This window comes from Phyllopteryx taeniolatus, chromosome 1 (assembly GCF_024500385.1).
Source record: "Phyllopteryx taeniolatus isolate TA_2022b chromosome 1, UOR_Ptae_1.2, whole genome shotgun sequence".
Taxonomy (NCBI): Eukaryota; Metazoa; Chordata; class Actinopteri; order Syngnathiformes; family Syngnathidae; genus Phyllopteryx; species Phyllopteryx taeniolatus.
Window position 1 is genome coordinate 36,308,913 of NC_084502.1, and position 23,898 is coordinate 36,332,810.

General features: G+C 42.3%; 1 protein-coding gene across 2 annotated transcripts; it reads right to left on the minus strand.

Annotated features, from left to right (window-relative positions):
• Positions 1–1,317: 1,317 nt before the first annotated feature.
• Positions 1,318–23,514, minus strand: renbp (renin binding protein). Of its 2 annotated transcripts, XM_061792607.1 has the most exons (11): positions 23,236–23,514; positions 20,891–21,000; positions 20,693–20,768; positions 20,536–20,611; positions 16,805–16,983; positions 3,937–4,164; positions 3,176–3,257; positions 2,851–3,026; positions 2,064–2,195; positions 1,657–1,744; positions 1,318–1,561 (listed from the first exon to the last, which is right to left on the minus strand). In XM_061792607.1, the coding sequence occupies exons 2-11, from the start codon at positions 20,989–20,991 to the stop codon at positions 1,488–1,490; spliced, it is 1,212 nt and encodes a 403-aa protein (XP_061648591.1). In that variant the 5' UTR covers positions 20,992–21,000; positions 23,236–23,514; the 3' UTR covers positions 1,318–1,487. The 2 variants fall into 2 exon arrangements, with proteins under 2 accessions (XP_061648591.1, XP_061648583.1); XM_061792599.1 differs by lacking the exons at positions 20,536–20,611; positions 20,693–20,768; positions 20,891–21,000; positions 23,236–23,514 and adding exons at positions 9,949–10,199; positions 12,246–12,353; positions 14,637–14,803 and having other exon boundaries at positions 16,805–16,943.
• Positions 23,515–23,898: the final 384 nt, after the last annotated feature.

Consider the following 23,898-nt stretch of genomic DNA (forward strand, 5'->3'; position numbering starts at 1 on the left):
GCATCATCCACTGCAACTTCTCACCACAGAGCCATAATAATAATATTCCATCCATCCTTTTTCAATTCCACTTATCCTCACTAGGGTCGCGGGTTATAGGCGGCTTTCAAGCCACTCAAGGTCACCACACAAACATAAAAATAACATAACAAAACATCAACTCAAAGAGCAAATAATATGGGAAATGTGAATAGGCAGTCTGGAATAGGTGTGTCAAAGAGGGTTTATAAGTCTGAGCTATGGAGGTCAGGTGGTAGTGAAAACAGGGGGCAGTGTCGGCACCAGAGCACATCCGTTAGGTGGGCTTTCGGTCAGCTTGAGGGGACACATTTTAACGGTAAAAAAAAATGCACGTGCGCACACACACACACACATTAAAACAGGTAAATGCCACGGCGGCCATGCACACGTGTGCACATGCACGTGCACAGTCACGCAAACACACATTAAGCATTGTTATGAAACAAATATTACACGCAGGCAGATGACTCAGAAGCCCATGACTTACTTAACTTTAGAAGAGTTGAGTCGGCGTACACGGCAACTTTCTGTGACGGGTTGGCCATGGTGTCCTTGCTTCCACTCACTTGGGTCACAAAACGTCCCTCAAACGCCAGCTGAACCAACACGGTGTGGCCTTTTATTTTATGCAGTATTGTGCGCCTGTGGTCTGAAAACATGTTTCTCAAAGTGGAGAATGAATTCTCACATAGGTTACTGCTGTGGAAGCGCTGAATGCTGGGCTAAGTTTAAAAGCAGTCAGCTCACACAGGTGTTGTGTACTTTGAATTGACATACTATATGCAAATGACCAACACTGTTTTTCTTATTTTGATTTTGTTTTGATTCTCATCTTTAACTCTTTGTTACTGGCTGAAATAAACACATTTAGAGTAATTAAATAATATACTAATATTGACACGAAAGGCTACACTTCATGGCAGGGCACAACTCATTTGGGGGTGCACAGCAAGTCTTTTAGGGAGGCGTGGCCCGCACATGCAGAGGAGCATGTGGTTAGCTCCTCTGCCTCACTGCTGGAGGACAGGCTCAAGCCTGTGTGGAATGTCTGTCTATCTTCTCCCCACGCTTGCGTAGAACTTCTCCAGGACTTCCTCTCACATTCCAAAACATGGATGTTAGGTTCATTATAGCCCAAATTGCACCATGTAGTGAGTGTGAACAGTTCTCTGTCTCTATGTGCCCTGTGATTGGACTGGCGACCAGTCCAATCACAGCATGTCACCTCTTGCCCAAAGTTAGCTGGGTTAAGATCCAACTCCCCACGATCCTGAACAAGAGAAGCGGTGTAGAAAATTGGTGGATGGACGGACTCGTCATGGGAGTGTTTTATTTCATAATAAATCTGCAACTGAAGATACACACATACAGCTATAATATTTAAAAAAATACATTCATTATACTTTGATTTGCAACTGTTTAAAAATATGTTTCTCTACTAATCTAAAACACAATGGCGAGAAGGTTCATGCTTTATTATCCAGCAGATCATCCAGAATACGCTCGCACATATACAGGCAGCGTGGTACATGGAAGAACCCTGCAGAGAAAAGAGTTGCAGTCATCTAGATTCTAGAGGCATTTATTTAATTGGCAAAACTGGGATAATCATCCAACAAGCAATGTTACTCTCACCTTTAAAGGGGCCCCCTTTAAAATCCAGAACTACTTTTCCATCTTGTGACAGATAGCCAAACCATTCACCATGTTGGTCATCAGAAAACTGCACACAGGCAGCATGTCACATGTCAATTAAAGAACCATAATGCAGATCAGTTTTGACAATGAGTGTAAAATGTCACCACAACCACATTAAAATGCTATGTTCTTTTGATGTGACAAACAGGTCCATGTTATTGTATTATGTTAGTTAAAATGGCTTTAAAAATGGTCGGCGAGTCAGTTTTCACCCTTTGCTAACGGCATCTGTACTAAACACAGTATGATCGACCTAAAAGTTGATCTGCTCTTATCACCTGTAGAAAAAAAGATGAATTGGTGTGTGGTGGTTTGAAAAGTTTGATATATGATGCGATACTCACGTGGCTAAATGTGTAGTCATAAACTTGAGAGAATCTCTCCAGCAGTCCAGGCCTTTTGGTTTGGCTGTAGGCCATGAGGAAGGCGACAAGAGCCTCACAGTGAGGCCACCACAGTTTCATACTCCACTCCAACTGCTCAAACATAAAGGGGCATCTGATTTATTATTAGACAAGAAAAACCAATACTTATTTTTGTTTGGCTTGTACTCTCATTTTTACAGGTTATTCTTTTAATCTTTACACGGCAAATATACAATCGTGGTGTGAATGTCAGTGATTTTTCTGAGGCAGGTTGAATGACTACTGGATAACTTCAAAATAAAACAAGCGAGTGGAGAACATGGCCACTTTTCATGGCACAGATAAACCAATCGTAATCTGTGATCATCACTGAAACCAAGATAAGAGGCATTAAACATTTCAGCACCACTTTTTAAATATGTTACAATAAATTGCATGTAAACACATTTTTACCTGTACACATGAATTTGAGAAACTCAAAACATTATTTTACATTTCAACCCATTGTATGTTGCACTATCACTCCTAACCAGAGAAAGAAAAAGAAAAAAGACATGAAAGCATAATATTCATGTCCACTGAGAATACTATTGATCACTCTAGTAACATTTTCAGATATTGATATTATTAGAATATCATTAAGATGCATAAAATACATCCTAAAGGATGGCAATAAATGATATGTATAAATTGTCTATACACTATAAATGCCAAAGGTGGGATTTTAAAGTGCAAATAAAATACCAGATAGTGATGATTGAATTACCTGGGTGGGACAGTGCCCATCTGCATCCAGGAAGTAGAAGAGGCCACCGTGCTCTTTATCCCAGCCATACTGAAAGGGTAACTCCACAAACTTATTGATGGCTGTCTCCTGCAGCTCCTTGTCCCCCCATTGAGTTGTGTATTGAAGTAGGAACCAGCCTGCTTCCAAGGCATGGCCTAAATTAACGTGTTGAGAGTGAGGAGACATAAAACAGGAAATGCTAAATTATAGGTTGGAGGGGGAAAACAGCCTTGCTGGAGCTGGGCCAAAGAGCAAGCATGTTTGATCGCTTACTTGCATGCTCTGCAAACAGTGGCTAATTTACCTGGATTCTGCAGTCGGCCTTGACAACCTGGTAGCTCTGCCCCCTCCAACGACACATTCTCTAAAACAGCTGTGCCATCTCTCTGTGCAAAGAGGATAAATATGGGGTTTATTCAGCAGATATGAAAAAGACACTATCTTCACATTTCGAAAACAATATTATTTTTGACTGGTGGTGTTGCGACTTTCAGCTCGTCCCATTAGTGGTCGCCACAGCAAGTCACTCACATTATATGTTTGGCAAAGTTTGTATGCCAGATGGCCTTTCTGACACAACCCCGCCCTTATTTATCCGGGCTTGGACCAGCAGTGGATCGGTACTGGGGCACTGGCCGGGAATTTTGTACAGAGTCATCTGTACAAAAGGCAGCAAGCATGTACCGCTACGCTACTAGTGCTAATATTTTATACTGTTGTAATAAGTCAAAGAGCTAATGCCACAAGTGGGAGTGGCTACCATAAAAAAGAGAAGTCAGCAAAAATATCTACCAAGGGACCTTCTAGCATGCACAGCCTTGACACCCATGAATATGGGCAAATTAGTACGTAGTCACGTTAGAATTTGTTTCCCACCTCATCCACCACACCATTAGGGGCTCCATTGCATAACCACCATATTCATTATATTATCTGCCCTACTATGTCAAAATGACTAATGACTGATGTGAAATACTGCACATACAGTGGCCTGAGACTTTTTGCATGGTACAATAGTACACATGAAAGCACTTGCAATTATAGTACATTACAGTGTTTTCAAACCTGGACATGTTCGAGAATCTTCTGCACGCACCAGCTGCTCAACTTTTTGTACTTCAAGACTGCTCCCTGACCACGGCCGTCAGTGAGTTGCTGCACGAGGCACATCAGCATCATTGGAACTGCCATGCTGTTGGTGGGTGTGTCACCAGGTAGGCTGGGTCGGCCCAAACCTGTTGGGTCAACCTGAACCCAGAAGATGAGCTGCACCATCATCTGTTCAGCCTCTTGCTGGGAACAAAAGAAGCAGTACAAGTCAAATGTTAGGGCAGTTACCTTTTTAAGGCTATTGCAGCCATAATTTCAAACAATCTTAAAAAATACTGCTGTGTATGAAAAGCAGGAACCCTACTGACAGTTACTTAATATCCAGATGCGAGTAAGCATGGCAGCGAACAGATAGACCTCTAAAGCAATATTTCCACCAGGCAGAAGAATTTAATTCAGATTGGAACGGTCAACATTGATCTTGCTTGTACTGTATTTCCATTGCTGGGTGTGGAGTCTGGATTACGATACCTTGGTCAACTACAGTGACCTTTTTTTCCCCACCTTTCGGAAATTGTTTGTGTATTGCATAGTTTCCTCACTTTAATAATTAAGATCATCAAAAAATTTAAATATCAGACAAAGATAACCCAAGCATAAAATGCAACTTTGAAATTGTTGTTTTTTGTTTTGTTTTTTAATTAAGAAAAAAATATTCAAAGCTAGCAGGCCCTGTGTGAAAAAGTAATTGATTGCCCCCCTTGTTAAATCATGAATTAACTGTGACTAATCAATTTTTTTTGGAAAGTTGAACAATGCGTATGTCATTTTCACTGACCACACCCAAGCCTGATTACTTCCAGACCTGTTTGATCAAGAAATAACAAACAGAACCTGTCTGACAAACTAAAGTCAGCCAAAAGATCTCAAAAAGCTGCAACAAAATGCCACAACCCAAAGAAATTCAAGAACAGTTGAGAAATAAAGTAATTGGTGGCCGACTAGTTAAGAGCGTCTGCCTCACAGTTCTGAGGACCGCGGTTCAATCCCCGGTCCCGCCTGTGTGGAGTTTGCATGTTATCCCCGTGCCTGCGTGGGTTTTCTTTGGGCACTCCGGTTTCCTCCCACATCCCAAAAACATGCATGGTAGGTTAATTGAAGTCTCTAAATTCCCCCTAGGTGTGAATGTGAGTGCCATTGTTTGTTTATGTGTGCCCTGCGATTGGCTGGCAACCAGTTCAGGGTGTACCCCGCCTCCTGCCCGATGATAGCTGGGATAGGCTCCAGCACGCCCGCGACCCTAGTGAGGAGAAGCGGCTCAGAAAATGAATGGATGGATGTCTATCAGTGTGGAAATGGCTTTGGGACTCCAGAGAACCACAAAACAGCAAAATTGGCATCTATGGCAGAGTTCCAAGGAGAAAACCACTGATGACCAAACAGAACATAAAGGCTTGTCTTTTGCAAAAAAACAAACAAACAAATTATACAAACAAAAACATATGAATGATTTTCAAAACGTTTGGGAGAATATTCTATGGACTGATGAGACAAAAGTTGAACTTTTTGGAAGGTGTGTGTCTCATTACATCTGGCGCAATGTATATGTAACACAGCATTTCAGAAAAAGATCATCATACCAACAGCCAAACATGGAGGTGGTAGTGTGATGGTCTGGGGCTGCTTTTCTACTTCATGATGTGGACGACTTGCTGTGATTGATGGAACCATGAATTCTGCCCTTTACCAGAAAACCCTGAAGGAGAATATTCGACCATCAGTTTGTGACTTCAAACTGACGCGCACTTAGGTACTGCAGCAGGACAACGATTCAAAAAACACCATCAAGTCAACTTCCGAATGGCTTAAATAAAAACAAAGGTTTTGGAGAAATACTATGGCATGACCTTAATAAGGCTGTTCATGCTCGAAAACAGTTAAATGTTGCTGAATTAAAACAATTCTACTAGGAAGAGAATGCCAGAATATCTCTAGATGTGAAAGTGTCATTGGCAGTTATAGAAAACGCTTTATTTCAGTTGTTGCTGCTGAGGGTTTCCCAACTGGTTTAGGCGGCATTACCGTTTCACACAGGGCCAGTTAGCTTTGAATATTGTGTTTCATTAATAAATAAAATTCCCATTTAAAAGCAGCATTTTATGTTTTTTTGGGCTCTCTGTCTTATTTACATTTGTTTGAAGATCTTATCCAAAGGTCACCTTTCATCACTTTTTGTATTTTATTTTGATAATCTCTGATGTCCTTTTATCTGGTTTGCACGATAATATTGGTTGGTGTTTTGGCAAATCTTTTTCTGATAGACTAAGTAAGGAAGCAATCTTGTATTTATGTTTTTTTTTATACAAAAAGCTATTTACATGATATAAACAAAAAGAAACAGAGGGAATTAGGGAGAAAGAAGGAAGAAAGAAGCAGAGGAGAGGGAGGGGGAGATGGACAGCTGTTCTCAACCTCCCCACACTCTCTCTCTGAAGCTCATAGTCTCAAAAACATATTATAAGGTCCATAATCAGGACATTCCCACCATCAACCCACCCAGCTGTTGTAGTCACTTGGGAATGTCCATGGATAGGACAAACAATAGCTTGTTGCTATTAGCGGGGATAGACATCTTAGAGAACTTACACCAGAGTTATGGAACTATAAAAGAATACATTAAGGCATTAAACCTCATAAATGTGAATATTTTGCCAACTCGTTGGAAATGCCCAAAATATCCTTTTTCAAGCTATTCTAGTTGGTCTATTTCGGCTGACATTTTGGATTTGGATTTCTCATTATTATGCGACATGTAAACAAGCTTTTCTCTGATTGGATTGCTCATCTTCCCTAATTTAAATATGGATAACAGCTTGGGAGTAATTGGTCCACATCATGGGGTCTGCTAGATAGATATCATGTCCTTTGATGCCTAGTTCAGACTCAGTTTCAGTTTCAGTTTATTTTTGAAAGGGGACAATGCAATTTCATAAAACACATGAAGTACACATGGTTTAAAAAGCCAGAATTAGCCAGAAGGCTAGTTTTCATCTGTAGTCCCCTGGCCATGATGTAAAAAAGCAGTAAAATACATCTACAAGACAATATAATACAGGATACATAATCAAACTATACTATTAAGAGAGAATAAAACCATAATTTTTTTGATCATAACAAAAAGACAACATAACATACTTGTCTTTTAGTGTTGGCAGCTATAGGTGTTAACTAGCCACATTTTCAGTTTTTTTGTGAAGGCCTTGTATGTTGTAAGCAGTTGAACCTCCTTAGGTACTGAGTTCCACTCACCAGCGCTCCTCACTGACCAGGCTGACTTACTGAAAGTGCTTCTGCGCAGAGGAATGAGACAGTCACCTCTGACAGAGCCTCGAGTGACACGCTCAGAGCTGTTTCTTTGGCTGATGAACTCAGCCAGAGGAGCTGGGGCCAAATCATGCAGTACTTTATAAATCAAATTTAAATCTGCAAATATGTGAAGACGGTCCCAATTTAAAAGACTGTATTTTTTTAAAATTGCACAGTGATGATAGTGCCTTGGTTTTTTATCCATCACTTTAATTACTTGTTTGTACAAAACTTCCAATGGTTTTTTTGCATTCTGACCAGCCTGGGACCAACTGGTTATGCAATAGTTAAAGTGACTAAGAATCATCGAATGCAGGTAAATTTTTGCAGCTTCAGTTGACATTTCATTCCGAATTGCACGAAAATTTGCGAGGTTTAATTTGATATTTTTACACAATTTGTCAATATGGGCTTTAAAGGAAAGCTGTGAATCTATTATTAACCCAAGATATTTGTATTGGCTGACAATTTGCATTTTTTCTCCATTAACAAGTATGTCGGGGTCAGGTGATACTCTATTTGTTTTAGTGAAATACATGCCTACAGTTTTAGAAACGTTTAGCTGTAGACAGCACTCCTGCAACCAAGTTGTGACACAGGAGATTGTATTAGTGAGTTTAGCAGCAACAGTATCTTTGGAGCGACCATGAACAAAGAAAACTGTGTCGTCTGCATACATTACGCACTCTGCTTCAGAGCAAACAGTGGGCAAATCGTTGATATAAAGACTAAATAAAAGGGGGCCCAATATTGATCCCTGAGGGACTCCAGAGGTTAGCCTAAGAGACTCTGATCTGCAGTTGTTAACTGATACAGATTGTGTTCGGTCATGCAGATATGATTCAATCCAGCTCACAGCTTTGCGAGAGAAGTTAAATTTTGAGAGCTTGGTAAGAAGAACAGAGTGATTTACTGTATCAAAAGCTTTCCTGAGGTCCAAGAACACCGCCCCTACAACTCCACCCTTGTCGAGAGAAGATTTTATTTTCTCAATGAAGAGGCATGTAGCCATTTCAGTGGAATGCTTGGATCTGAAACCAAACTGCATGGCGTGGAGAGAGGGGGAGCTGCTGATTAAATAATGGACAATCTGCTCTGACACCCATTTTTCTGCAACTTTGGAAATGGCCGGAGGAATGCTTATAGGTCGGTAGTTATTCAGAGAAGTTGAACTCGAATCCCTCACGAGTTTGATCGTGGGAGTTATTTGAATAAAGTTCGAATAAAGTTTAAGTATACATATATAGTGTTCCCTTGCCACTTCACGCTTGACGTTTTGCAGCTTCAGTGCTTTGCGGGTTTTTCCAAAATATACATTGAAAAAAATTAAATTAATCAAAAAATAAAAATGAAAAAATACAGCCATATCAGCAGCCATATTGCGGAAAGACGCGTGGTTTCATGTTGATGCACGAGAGAGAAGGTTTCTCTGCATGCCAAACAAAGAGATGAGTTGACTCAGAGGCTTTGTACATGCCTGTACTGTACTGTACATGCCACGGGCACTCATACAAGACGCGTGATTGGTTCCCGGCGCGACATCGACCAATGAGAGCACGAGTGGATTTATCCCGTGACCTGATTGGCTGCGCATCATCGCAGCCTCACCCAGCATCTTCCCTTATGTCATGTCTCGCCAGTCTCGTCCACGCTGCTGACTGTCTCGTAAACTGTATCTTAGTGTTGTGTTCGTGATAACTTTTTTTGTTTAAGCGATAACTTTTTGGGATTAGTTAAGCCCTTACAATGCTGCCTAAGCACTGTGCCCCTGTGAAAGCTTCCTCCGGGGTGCCCAAGAGGAAGATGATGATGACCATCTGCGAAAAAGTTAAACTTTTAGATATGATCAAAGAGGGGAGAGAGGTTATGCATCTGTGGCACGCCATAATGGCGTGAATGAATCTACAGTGCGGTACATCAAGAGAGAGGAAGCAAACAACTGGAAAACTGCTTCAATAAGGAAGCGAAACGTGTGGTAACTCTGTGTAATAAGAGACGGGGTTATGTCCTTGTACAGGGGAATTTTGAAGCAAAACAAAAAACAAAGACAACAACTACCCATCACCATGTTTTTCTCCAAGGTAAAACACCAGCTACACCATCGGCGCCTCCAGCAGAAGAGTCTCCGAGTGAACCTAAAGCCTCTTCGAGTCAAGTGAGAGCCTCTCCTCTGCCACCAACACAAGCCTTGATGAATGTTAATTACTGTATAAGGTTTTATAATTAAAGATTTAAGTAAATACTGTAGTAATCTTTGTCTCACATATTTTAAACATTCTGGCACCCACATACACATACACGAAAATTCCTCGGCGGGGGGGAATCCTACTTCGAAGTTTTTCATCTTTCGCGGGGGGTTCTGGTCCACATTAACTGCGAAAAACGAGGGATCACTGAAGTGTGTTTTAAAAAAATACTTAACTATATTTGTCATTTTAAATGTAACTGTGGTGGATGAAATAGGAAAGCTTCCATCCATTGTCGCTAGCGATGGTCGTCGCGGTCACTTCCATTCACATGAATGGGAGCAGATGATGAGCTCAAAATAGCCCCCTCACATATGTCACCCACACATCCAATCTCAGCCAGCTCACGTTCTCTATCAGTGTGCCAGCAATACAACGCTTGGTGAATTTGTCACAAGGATTTATGCACACTTGCCTGAGTCGTCTCACCCGCGCCACACCAACATGGCACCTGGGTCCTCTTCAGTGGCGCGCTCGCAGTGCTGTGAGGAATTGAGGGGGACGGGCGTCGCCGTGGCGGCTCAGAGGGCTTTCTCACTGGGCACGGGACCTCCACCGTCTTGGTCTTCCCCAGCGGGCCGGTGAAAGAGCGCTCTGATGCCGCCATGGTAACGCCCGTCCCCCCACGGCTTCTCACAGCTTGGCGAGAGCGCCGCCGCCGAGCCGCTGAAGAGGACAGAGGTGGTATGTCGGTATAGCGTGGGTGTGTATAAATCATTGTGAAGCACAGTTCACCTAGCGTTGGATTGTTGGCCCACTAATAGAGAACGTGAGCGGGCAGAGATTGGCCGTGTTGGTGGGATGGGAATGAAAGAGGGAGCTACTTTTCTCTCCTCCTCCTCTTTCCCTCCCATTCATGTGAAGGGAAGTGGCTGCGACGACTATCGCTGGAGACAATGAATGCAAGCGTTGCTATTTCATCCACCACAGTTACATTAAAAATTACAAATATACAGTCGTTAAATATTGTTGAAAATCACAACATATGTATACATTAGAGAGTATATCTTTATGGCCCTGCAGCAGCTGAGACTTGGTCGCTTAAAACCCGTGTTGCCGTTCATCTGAGTTGAGTGGGCGGGTAGCAGCCTCAACGTGGTCAAGTGTTAGTGGTGTCATGATACCAAAATTCTGACTCAACATACTATATCTGCATAAAGTACCTCAATACTGGTCCTGAAACGACACAAGGGCAAAAATCTAAAACATCAGTAAAAGCAGTGGAATAAAAACTGACAAAACAACTTTAGATACTGTACTTTTATATTTATTTTTATTCCTTCGAAACATTATGATAAATTTGAAAAATGCTGTAATAATAGAATTAGCCCTTTCTTAAGACTTCTTTATACTCGCGACCGCACTGACGTCACTGCGGTTACCCCGCACGGAGTTTGCCTTCATACTCGAGCGCAACCCACGCGCGCTGTTTTGAAAGGGTGCTGCAGTTCTCCTCCTCCGGGGGTGTCGCTATGGCTGGTATTGGCTAGGACGCCACAGGGTGGAGTTTCCTTTGCATTTTGTGGCCATTTCCGGTAGCCGGTTTTACTTTCCTTTCCGTAACAAGGAACAAAACAAGAACAATGGTGACCGTGGAACGGAGTCTGCTAGAACAAATGGACCTAGATGACCAGATGATACGTTTAATTATACTTCAAAATCGATCAAGAAGGTGGCAGCGTAGGTGCTATGTGGAACCGGGAGGAACATCATCACAGCGTGTGAGTAAAACGGACCAATCACGCGGCATTCTACACAAACTATTTTTGCCGTGTGCGCATCAAACTATGCAGATGGGCCGCGCGGTCACGTGATGCAATGTGGGAGTTGTCGGCCGCGCAACCGCGGGAGTATAAAGAGGCCTTTAACATTAGTCTTTTTTTTAAATTTTTATTATTAGATCAATGCCTGCATCATCATATACAATGGCTGAAATAAATATTTAACACGTCACCATTTTTCTCACTAAAAATATTTCCAAAGGTGCTATTGAGATAAAAGATGTTGGGAACAACCCAAGTAATCCATACATACAAAGTAGAACAAATATCAGAAGTTAAATTGTGTGTAATAACGTGAAATGATGCAGGAAAAAGTATTGAACATGCGTATTTATTTAATACTTTGTACAAAAGCTTTTGTTTGCAATGACAGGTTCAAGACGCCTCCTTTATGGAGAAACTAGTCGCATGCATTGCTCTGGTGTGATTTTGGCCCATTCCTCCACACAGCAGTCTACAAATCTTGAAGGTTCCGTGAGTTTCTTTTATGGACCTTGAGTTTCAGTTCTTTCCATAGATATTCGATTGGATTCTAGTAAGGTGATTGGCATGGCCATTCTAACAGCTTTCTTTTTTTCCCTTGAAAACAATAGAGTTTCCTTGGGAGTATGTTTTGGATCATTATACGAATGAAATGTCCAACCTCGTTTCATTTTCATCATCCTTTACTGTTGGTATGGTGCTTTTAGGGTGATGTGCAGTGCCATTTGTCCTCCAAACGTTGTGTGCATTACGGCATCCAAACAGTTCAATTTTGCTCTCATCCGACCAGACTATATTCTCCCAGTATTTAACTGGCTTGTCCAATTGTTGTTCAGCAAACGAGCGTTGACATGCTTTTTTTTCGGCAATGGGGTCTTGTGGGGTGAGCGTGCATACAGGCCATGGGGGCGGAATACATTACTCACTGTTTTCCTTGTGACAACAGTACCTGCTAATTCCAGGTCTTTTTGTAGCTCTCCACAAGTCGTCATTGGCTCTTGGACAATGCTTCTGATTATTCTTTGCACTCCTCTGTCAGAAATCTTGCGAGAAGCACCTGATCGAGGCAAATGATATGCGGGTATGATTGGCTTTCCACCTACGTATTACGGCCCAAACCGTGCACACTGGAACACTCAGAAGCTTAGATTTGCGCCTGTAGGCAAAGCCATCGTTATGTTTTACAACAATTACTTTGCGATGGTCTTGAGACACCCTTTGCTCTTACCCAATTTGAGATGTGTCTTGACTCACACCTTGGCAATGAAACCTTTTTGTGGGCCATCAATTAGGACTGAACCAGCTGATATTCATTTGCACTGAGAAGAGGCTGGATTGCTGTTTGATTATTGATATATTTTAGGTGTTGTCTTGGCTTTCCATGCCTTTCTGCACCTCCCTTTCTTCATGTGTTCTATACTTTTCCCCTGCGTCATTTCACAGTGTTACACGCAACTCAATTTCTGATCTTATTTGTTCTACTTAGAACAAGTTCTGCTTCTGGTCTACAAATCACAAAACGGTTTAGGTACTGAATACATGAAAGAAATGCTAATGGTATAAAAACCCAGTAGGGCTCTGAGATCGACACTCAGGTCAAATAGTGGAGCACAGAGTCCAAAGCAAACATGGTGAAGCAGCATTTAGCTATTATGCTGCACGAAAATGGAGTAAGTTGCCAACAGAAGTGAGGTCAGCCCCAAGTGTGAATGTTTTTAAGTCCAGGTTAAAAACTTTTTTTCCTCATGCTTTTTAGAACATTTCCACTTTTAAATGATATTTCTTACACTGTACGCTGTTTTAATTGTACTTTTTTGTCTTTGTTTTAAATGTGTATAAGCAGTTTTTTTCCTTTGTTTTTAAATACTTTTAATCATATAAAGCACATTGAGTTACCTTGCGCTATATATGAAATGCGCTATATAAATACATTTGCTTTGCTTACTTTCTTTGTATGTATGAATTACTTGGGTTGTTCCCAACATTTGGTGAAAATTTCATGTCAATCGCACCTTTGGAAATATGTTTAGTGAGAAAAATGGTGATGCGCCAAATACTTATTTCAGCCGCTGTATATTATATGATGAATATTTGTGTTTGTAGGTACATAAAATTGTACCTCTGTATGCAGTATATGTATGATGTATATAATCATGAAAAAAATATTAGCCCACCGATTTCTTCACTTTCTTGTTCATTATAATACCTGGTACCACTAAAGGCATGAGAATACAAAAGCCTAATTGTATTATTAAATATAATTTCGTTTATTATCAGGAAAACCATGGATAATGGCTAGAGCTAGATATAAGCTCTTATGACCTGGTATTACACATGAAAAAGAAACTGAAGAAACAAGGGGTCTAATATTTTTTCCATCACTATTTTATTTCTCTGTCTATATTTATACACACTTTATCCAGGTTGGAACGCTCCAAGCTGAGCTTCCGTGTGGCGTGCACCCGCCCTAAGTCGCCTCATGCTATCGATGTCAATCTCCTACTGGTAACAGTTTCCCAAACAGCGTAGTACAATCCACTGTATATAACACTGACTTTGCTCACATAGCCTCATGAGCTGGGGACTCTAATGTTACTTCCCGGTGGCTAACGCGTGTTAACGTGCGGTAACTTGTGCCCTGGAACGAGTTTGAAGCAGTTTCATTCTCCTGGCTCCCACACACAACTTGTCGGAAGATAGGCAGTCATTGGTTGACTATCTGCTTTTTGGGTACTGGCCTTTAAGATGTATGAATTGAACGGTGTTGCAAAATCTTTTGCTTTTTTTTTATACTACCGGTACTAAAAAAATAATAAATAAATTTACGACAAAATACCTCGGTACGGTACTGGTACTTAGTGGGAAATGTAAATAGTGTGAGTGCAACACAGTGCAACCCCATTTGAATGAGTGCAACGGAAAAAAAAAATGAACAGGACACATCAAATACAGGGCTATGAGCAGATATTACCCATAAACCAAGCACATATATGGCTTTGAAACTTTCTCTGTGTCTCAGTCACTAGAATGCAGTGTCTTGCTTGAGCCTAGAATAGGCTACATACTAGTGGTTGAACGGTTTTTGACAACCATCCAAACAGTTCGGTTCGGCTGTTTCAGTTCGGTCTGCATCGGTTCCATTCAGTTTATAACATGCGCAACTCTTTTTTCCTCCTTTACCAATGCGGTGAAGCAGTGCGTACACTCCAGAGCACAGTAGCAAGTTAGCCTCCATGCCCTTCCAGGAATGCAGCAGTCAAGCATATCGCAGCGTGGCGTGTCATCAGAGACCTTGCATTGGAGCGAAGCGATACAGATTCTGTAGAAGATGTAAGCTTACAAAGGTACTTCCGCATCTTTCTCTCTCCAACGCAGGATCTGTGGGTCTTCGGCTTGCCCGCTTCATTGCGAGACGGCCCGTCCAACTCAGCCATCTTCCCACGGTGCTCGCTGCCTGCACCTCATCAGCAACCCTTCCTTGCCCCGACTCTGGCCCGCAATGAGTTTCTCCAAGTACCACCAAACAAGTGATTATTTGAAAAGCTAAATGCAGGAGTCAGTACAGCCGGTCACTTAGTGCTGCCAACGCACATATGTGCTGCTACATACGTGCTAATGCTACAAAGCAAAGTCGCGTGAAATCGCTATGGTTGTGACTGACTGAGGTCTTTTGATTACCACAGAAACTTCACCTGAGGATACGCGATGCTAGCATGCTAGCCTTAGTGCTGGCGATATGGCCCAAATTTTAAATCACGATTCTTTTCCCCTGATGTCCGTTTTTGATATGACGAGATATTTACAGTATTAAAGTTTATAAATGTGTAACACTGGAGCAGACTAAACTTAATTCATTAAGCAGAAGCCTTATTTAACAATTTTAAACACCACAAATAAGTAAGTGACTTTTGATCTCAAAATTAGTGATGCACCAAAATGAAAATTCTTGACCAAAACCAAAAATGAAAAAAAATATGGATATAGGTTCCCTTTCTCAGACACAGGTCACCGGGGCCCGCCTCTGGAGCCAGGCTTGGAGGTGGGGCTCGAAGGTGAGCGCCTGCTGGCCGCGCCTGCACCCATGGGGCCCGGCCGGGCACAGCCCTAAAGGGTAACGTGGGTCCCCCTTCCCATGGGCTCACCACCTGTGGGAGGGGCCATAGGGGTCGGGTGCAGTGTGAGCTGGGCGGTGGCCGAAGGCAGGGACCTTGGCGACCCGATCCCCGGCTACAGAAGCTGGCTCTAGGGACGTGGAATGTCACCTCTCTGGCAGAAGAGGAGCCCGAGTTGGTGTGTGAGGTTGAGAAGTTCCGACTAGATATAGTCGGGCTCGCTTCCACACACGACTTGGGCTCTGGTACCAGTCCTCTTGAGAGGGTTTGGACTCTCTTACACTCTGGAGTTGCCCACGGTGAGAGGCGCCGAGCAGGTGTGGGTATATTTATTGCTCCCTGGCAGTAGCTCGCCGTTTCCTTCATGGTAACGACGGCCTTCCCAAAATGGTGGCCATGTAGGCATGACAATCAGCTGGGCTGGCTTATCTAGTGTTAATACCTATGCCCGGGGAAGCACAATGGAAGACTTTGGTGTGAGGTCATGTGACTTTTCTTGTGTTGCTTTATTGGTGAACTAGACTTAAACGTCACTAGCGCTCAAATTGGATTGGTGCAAACAGCGCCCGATGCGGAAGTCGTAGTCTTGCGCATGAAATAGCTGATAAATAAGCAATAATTGATAAATAAAAGTAGCGAGCGACATTTACATCATTGTAACGGAGTAAAGGTACCGTTACTTCTTAACAGCAGAAGTGTCAGAAGTGTTTTTTCTGGTCTCGTCAACTCCTGTGACTTGTCCAAAGCAGTTCCCGAACACAAAGGCGGAACCTCAGGACAATGCGCTCGCATATTCGTCCGCTGCGGAGTAATATTCAGAAATTACATCTATGTGTGGATGGTGGAATGGATCTAGCTGCCAGCGTTCAAGGAGTACGAAACAGCCTATGACGTCAGCAACGGCTAACCCCCCTCCACTCCAGGAAAAACCCGTTAGATCTATACGGTTTACGTAAATGGCCTATTTTTAGTTCAAAACGGTGAATTTCGCCGAAAGGCCATTGATTTGCATGTATGATAGATCGTTCTGATTAATAAGTCATTTCAATTATAATACAATAACAACAACAATAAAGTAATAATACGAAGAACATACTTTTACTTTAACCTAACTCTACAAGACAATTGATTTTCCTAATAGTCAATGTGAATCAAAAACTGTGACCACAAAACCGAGATACAAACCGAACCTTGGATTTTGTGAACCTTTCCACCCCTACTACATACTCTATACAGTGTACAGAAAGAAAGTCATTTGAATTCCTTTTAAAGATGACACTTATCAGAAGGGTGCATGGACATGAATAATAATACATAGTAAAGAGAGAAATATAAATCTAACAATCATGAATTTCAGTGTCTTTTACTGGGCACGTGTATTTTTTAAATTTTGTACCTGCATGTCCTTGTCACCAGTGACTCTGCTCAGTTCGTCTAAAGCCATGATGTAGAAACACTCACTGAAGATTGTCCTCTGTACTTTCACTGCTTTACCATCTCGTGTTAAACAGAACGCACACTTCATCTGACCATTGCTGCTGGAAACACGAGCAAACTTCCTGAGGAAAGTCCCTCCTGAAATGTAAGAGACAATAGCACTCAATGACTGAAAACATCCTTTTTAAATTTTTTTTTAATAAAATTAAAAAAAACTGTCCTATTCAGCTGCATGGCCTAGCAGAATGGTGGATCTGTTTACCTTTGTGCTGGAACAGTTTTGCTGTGCAACAGGAGAGTTTGAAATACTCCCTCTACTTATTTTTTAATTTTTCAATTATTCTGGTGTTTATTGAAGATGCAGCCGGACAGAAAAGGGATTTAGGGGGCAGACAGAGTGGACAAGGGGACTAGGGGTGACAACCACAACAGAACAATAGTTAGACAGTCTAGATATTTGAGCACACATAATGTTACAACAGTCAAATCGTGTTATTATTTGTGGATGGGGGTGTACACACCTGGCGAGGACATGCAATAACTAACCAAAAGAATGTGATGAGAGAGGACAGAAAAGGGGAGAACAGGATGTGGGAAATGAGCAAGGCAGTGCAACTGATGAGTGGTGCGGAGGGATTCTTTTTAGTGTCTGAATACCAGTAAGAACTGTGAGTTGATATATTAGTACAACCTCTGTTGTTGTTAGCGGTCCCAGCACAAGCAATTAAAGCCTTTAGCGCGTCTATCGAACTTATTAGTGAATGAACACCATATCACATGCATGTTAGTCATGCATGTGTACGGAGTTGCTGAGCCGGCACATTGAGGAAGGGTGAGCCCGGCCCCCACCACCCACAAGTGGGGGGGCCAAGCCAGCCAGCCCGTCCAGCGGGGGAAGCCACTGACCCAACCCCCTAGGACCCAGGGAGGTCCCGAGCCCAACCAAAGCACCCTGACCCCTGAGGGGCACAGGCGCCGGACCACCGCCCCCCATGCCCAATCCCCCCCCACCCCCTACCCAGCGTGCCCCACCACCGCCACTGCCCCCGCCACCCTCGGAGAGCATGGGGGCCCCACCCACCAACAGGGCCCAATACAGGAGCCAGTAGCCACCCGCAAATGGTCATAGCCTGCCAAAAATGAGCCCATGTTAAGCGCCCTTTGTGAGCAAGCTATTTGGTTTTATTATATCCACTTTATACTCTTTTCATCTGAGAAAATATTTTTTTTGTTTTAAGAGTATTTGATTTAATATCGCCAGCACGGTGTAAGACTGGTTAGCACATCTGTTCTGGGGACCGGGGTTCAAATCCCGGCCCCGCCTGTGTGGAGTTTGCATTTTCTCCCCGTGCCTGGGTGGGTTTTCTCCGGGCACTCCGGTTTCCTCCCACTTCCCATAAACATGCGTGGGACTCTAAATTGCCCGTAGGTGTAAATGTGAGTGCGATTGGTTGTTTGTCTCTATGTGCCCTGCGATTGGTTGGCGACCGGTTCAGGGTGTACCCTGCCTCCCGCCCGAAGATCGCTGGGATAGGTTCCAGCAGCCCGTGACCCAATGAGGATAAGCATCATATCTTATCAAATTAGGAGTCACGGATGGTGTAGTGGTACACTTGTCTGACTTTGGTGTGGGCAGCGTGGGTTCAGTTTCCACTCAGTGGCGGTGTGAATGAGAGTGCGAATGGCTGTCCGTGTCTGTATGTGCCCTTTGACTAACTGGCGACCAGTTCAGGGTGTAGTCCGCCTTTCGCCTGAAGTCAGCTGGGATAGGCTCTAGCGCCCCACGACGCTGAACAGGATAACCGGTGTTGAGAATGGATAGATGGAGCTTATCAAATTATTCATTGGTCTCTTTTGTGTTAATGCTTTTAACATGTATTTTGAATAACTACTGAATCCATGAATCATGTGTAACTATTATATTGATTAACTATGTGCTGTACTAATTATTATTTGTACTGTTGATTATATGTGGACCCCCGATAGCTTAGCAAACTCCCACGGCTCAAGCTAATGGGCATGTCGCCAGCGGCTGCTGCTTGAGACAGTCATTGATGTGTTCACCAAAACACTTTTCCAACAACACCAAAAATAGTCTATCCAGATTATTATTATTATATGATCTTGCCTTGCTGAAATTGCGATCATCCAGTGGTTTTGAGTTTGTAACGACAATTGTTGCCGCTGAGCTAACTAAGATAGCTAACTTGAAACAACAAAAAGTGGCGAAGTGCGCTCGAGCCATCTCATTTTCCGAGTCAGACTGAGAGCAAGCGCATTGTCAGATTTACTTCAAACTTCACAGAAAACAAGAATAATATTGAATCACGTCCATATAGTTTTCTATTGTGTCCGAATCCGAATCCTATAAATGTGTGATTTTCAGAAAACACTTTTTGCAGTCAGAGTTGCGCTGTAACAGCCACGAGGAACATTTTCATCTTCGTCAAAACTTCAAATAAACACTAACGTAACGTAGATAAAGTTAAATAAAACTCACTCCAAAAGAATGTGAAATGTATTCCTGTAGATGTTATTGCCTCTGATTAACTAAGCGGTCCGTCGGCGTTCTTTTCATCATTGTCGTTCGCAAGTCACTTTCGCTTCTTGCGGTCAGATTTGCGTTGACAGAACAGCAAGTTCTTTGGCAATGTGTCATCATTCATCGACAAGAAACAGAGCTTCCAAAATGAGCAGTAACAGTTAACTAGTACTTAAAATGCACGAGCGGTGCATAAGTAGCCATGTGGCTCCTTTGAAACTGGTATCCTTGTAACAAGTCGAATAATCGACTAATTATTCTAATCCTAAAAACCACTGTTGGCTCACGCATATGCTTTGTAACATTTTGCACTCAGGGCAACACAAATTATCAGGCTTATATCATGTTGCAACTCCTTGGCTGAAAAAAAGGCTGAGTTGTGCAATTTCTATTTTGGACAGTACAAACGGAACTGTGATTCTTCCACAGATTATTACACCATGTTTTGCTGACATGCTGAGATCTGTCTGACCTTCTGACTTTGGCTCGAGATATAAGGCCATTATTACTGCATCAGGACTGTTAGGATTTAAAGTGATCTGTTTTGAAACTGATAAAAGTCACGTGAACATTTGCCAATAGGACAGAAAGCGTCTCATTTCAAAAGGGATCTTGCAGCCACGTCATGATGATTTGCTTGTTTAGATTCAAACAAGCAACGCTTGCAGAATGCATCAGCAGATAGTATACCGACATTCAGTCACCAGCAGAATAATAAGGCTTGTTCCACATGTTGTATAGAAACATTTCTAGTCTGCAATGTCGACCCACCCTATGCCAAGGATAGGGATGCCTTACTGCTTATACTGGCCAAGCAATGTCAGATACAATAGTAGATTCCTCCCTCCCAGCATCTTCACCAACAATAACATTTTTCAAAATCTTGTTGCAGTACCACTTCCACCGAACTGAGTGACGTCACGACCATTCACTGGTGCTCATGACTATCAGACTGCATCGTGACTAAATACATGGCCAATGAAGATATCGTCAAATTGCGCAGCCCTAAGAAAGAAACACAGGTCACAGCATAGTGGAAGAATAAACTGCAACTGTGGTTGTGAAATTTCAGACATTTAGAAAACAATTGTCGAACTATTTTTGTCAGTCTCAATAAGTGCACAAGGACTTGACTTTAACGGACATACCAGCTTTGGCTGCTTCAAGGATTTCAGGCCTGTGGAATCTATCCATTGTTCTATAAAGGCGACAGTACATCCACACCTGGGAAAGAGAAAGCTTATTTAAGACGACAATGGCCAAGTGTGGACTTACCTGCTTGACATATCAACCACTGAGGCTTACCTGTCTACCCTGCAACCAGACATATTTCAGCTCATCATAAACCGTCCCGTTCTTCCCAATACAATTGAAGAAGCCGCTGAAACAGGAAACAGGCTGCAATCAACAGTACTGCATACAGCTTTTTGACATTGAAATTTTCATTAGTATTTAGGTTAACCATGAATTCTTTTCAGTGGCAAGCAGGGGTGAGTACAGTACCCAAAAACAGTGTCATGAGAGTATTTCAGCCAGAAGTCCACAACGTTGTTCAACTCTTTGCGAATCTTTTCTCGACATTCCTCCAGTTTCACCACAGGCATGGTGCTTTTCTAAATGAAATGTAAAAAATTGTAAGCGAAAGACTGACTGTATTTACTGACATTGGTTTTCTGAAGTCTTCCTGAGCCCATGTGGTGATATCCTTTACACATTGATGTCGGTTTTTGATGCAGTGCCGCCTGAGGGATCGAAGGTAACGGGCATTCAATGTTGGTTTTCGGCATTGCCGCTTACATGCAGTGATTTCTCCAGATTCTCTGAAGTTTTTGATGATATTATGGACCGTAGATGATGAAATCCCTAAATTCCTTGCAATTGTACGTTGAGGAACATTGTCCTTAAACTCTTCGACTATTTTCTCACACACTTGATCACAAAGAGGTGAACCTCGCCCCATCTTTGCTTGTGCATGACTGAGCAATTCAGGGAAGCTCCTTTTATACCCAATCATGGCACCCACCTGTTCCCAATTAGCCTGTTCCCCTCTGGGATGTTCCAAACAGGTGTTTGATGAGCATTCCTCAACTTTCTCTGTCTTTTTTGCCACCTGTCACAGCTTTTTTGGAATGTGTTGCAGCCATAAAATTCTAAGTTCATGATTATTTGCTAAAAACAATCAAGTTTATCAGTTTGAATATTAAATATCTTGTCTTAGTAGTTTATTCAATTAAATATAGGTTGAACATGATTTGCAAATCATTGTATTCTGTTTTTATTTATGTTTAACACAACGTCCCAACTTCATTTGAATTGGGGTTGTCTATATACACAGCGGTCATCGAATCAGTCCTGTGTTCTTCCATCACAGTCTGGTTTGGTGCTGCTACAAAAAAGGACAAACTCCGACTGCAACGGACAATCAAAACTGCTGAAAGGATTGTCGGTAACCCCCTACCCACCCTTGAGGACTTGCACGCTGCCAGAACTAAGACAAGAGCGTGCAAAATCCTCTCGGACCCCTGCTCTTCCAGCTCCTTCCCTCAGGTAGGCGCTGCCGATCAATGCAAACTAGAACTAGCAGACATTCCAACAGCTTCTTCCCTCTTGCGATCAACTTCTTGAACACCTAACCTACAATTCTATTTCAACATGCTGGCAATTTTTTGACTTGAGTTTGTTGTCACATTTCCGTGGGGCCAATTATATATTACTCGTGCACTCACTGTAGTTGTCTCGCCAACCTGCACTATTTGCATATCTGTTGTTGACCAATACTGGCCACTCATACCAGAGTAGCATCTGCTCCATTTGCACACTGATTGAGGAGTATCTGCAACATTTGCACAATCAACATTGTCCCAGAGTATCCCACTACTCGCTTGAAGTCTCGGCGCCCTTTGCACAATGGTCATTGCACCGGACTATTGCAATATTAGTCTTTCGAACTGCTCTAAGTGCTAGAGGACTCTGCATCTTTTTGCACAATTGTCAAAAAAAAAATAATGTACCGGCATTACCAGATAACTAGCAACCCTTTACTGCTCAGTGACTGTTTTTTGTCAATGTCTTTATGTCTCAAAAGTGTTCTCGGTCAATTGACTGTCTGTTGTCGTACTAGAGCGGCTCCAACTACCGGAGCCTTCGTTGTGTGTTTTCTGGACATACTTGGCAAATAAAGATGATTCTGATTCTTATATATATATATATATATATATATATATGGATCACTCACTTCGTCAATATTTATCATTTTATCCCTAAAATTGAAATACATTTTCATTTACTTCACAAATGAATTTGCTGAAGAGACATGTTCGTAAACCTGAAATAAAACCCACACTTACACACTCTTCCCATCTTCCATTCATCCGAATGCATCGTTAAAATGCAACAATTTAACAGTACTTACTGTATGTTGAGCGCCGTGACCAAACGTTATTTATTTTTTTTTTTCTGTTTTTTTTTTTTAAATACAGAATCCTACGTTACTTTTAACTACTACTTCTTAGTCTTTCGACCATTTTGACAGCACAAAATACAGTTGCTAATTCATGGCTGCACTTTAGTCCCACACTCTTAACATTACTACGCCGCTTGCATCTCCACATTCTCTACAATCAGCGTTGGCGGACTTCACGTGAGGGGTGGATGTCCTTTTTCTTTTTTTAATTTGCAAACTAAAGCAACGGAGCAAACGAGTTCCGTTCGAGCATCGAACACGCTGCACAACTGCCGTCACGACATTCTGCTCTTCGTCTATTTGCGATTAATCCGACGTGTTTCCGCTTGAGCGGCAAGCAAGACTCACAGACAAGCCTGCGCTCGAGAAAGGAATCATTCATTACCTGCTGTCAGGACCGCAGGACGAGAAGTGGCGTGGAGCTTTCCAAAGACTGCCGTGTCACTGCCGCTCCGCTCACACGCAGCACTGTGGGGCTCCCACGTGATTATTCAAAAACAAGCAAGAGAAAACAACCAGAAGCGGAATGGCGTCTGCGTGACGACGTCACTGAAACGTGACATTTGGAGTTGAAAAGTTCAAGGAAGAGCTACTTGCTTTTATCTTACAAATATTGGATAAAATAAAATAAAAAAAAGTCCAGGACATCAATTAAACATTTCTTCGGAAAATATATCCTGCAAATAACTGGATGTGCACAGTTCTTGTTACCATTATTGAGCCAGGGCACATACGGCTTGCGATCACGTAATCGGTATTTGTTTGTCCGCCATGGTGGAGGTCCAGATTGGTTGATAAACTAGGCTTAAAACGGAAAGATTAGTCGACCGACTGTTGATCATTTTTTCCTGCATAACCCTAATCAGCTAACATCTGCTGTTGTTTTAAAATTTTCAAATCTACTAATATGTACTAAGTAAGGTGAGTGCTAAAACGTTGACAATAGTACAAAGAAACGTTAGATTCCGTGACAAAGACACAACACGATGGCAAAGTGGCCATCATAAATAGCTACACCGCTCAAGTTGCTTTGATATTGGCCTTCAGA

Bases quoted from the DNA above. Each gene is read 5' to 3' on its own strand.
- renbp (XM_061792599.1), bottom strand. From the start codon at position 14,730: ATGGCTGAGTTGGACGGGCCGTCTCGCAATGAAGCGGGCAAGCCGAAG. The intron at 3,258-3,936 runs GTTTGAAAACAC...CTCTTTGCACAG, and splicing joins AGATTCTCGAACATGTCCAG to AGAGATGGCACAGCTGTTTT. The intron at 3,027-3,175 runs GTAAATTAGCCA...ACGTTAATTTAG, and splicing joins AGGCCGACTGCAGAATCCAG to GCCATGCCTTGGAAGCAGGC.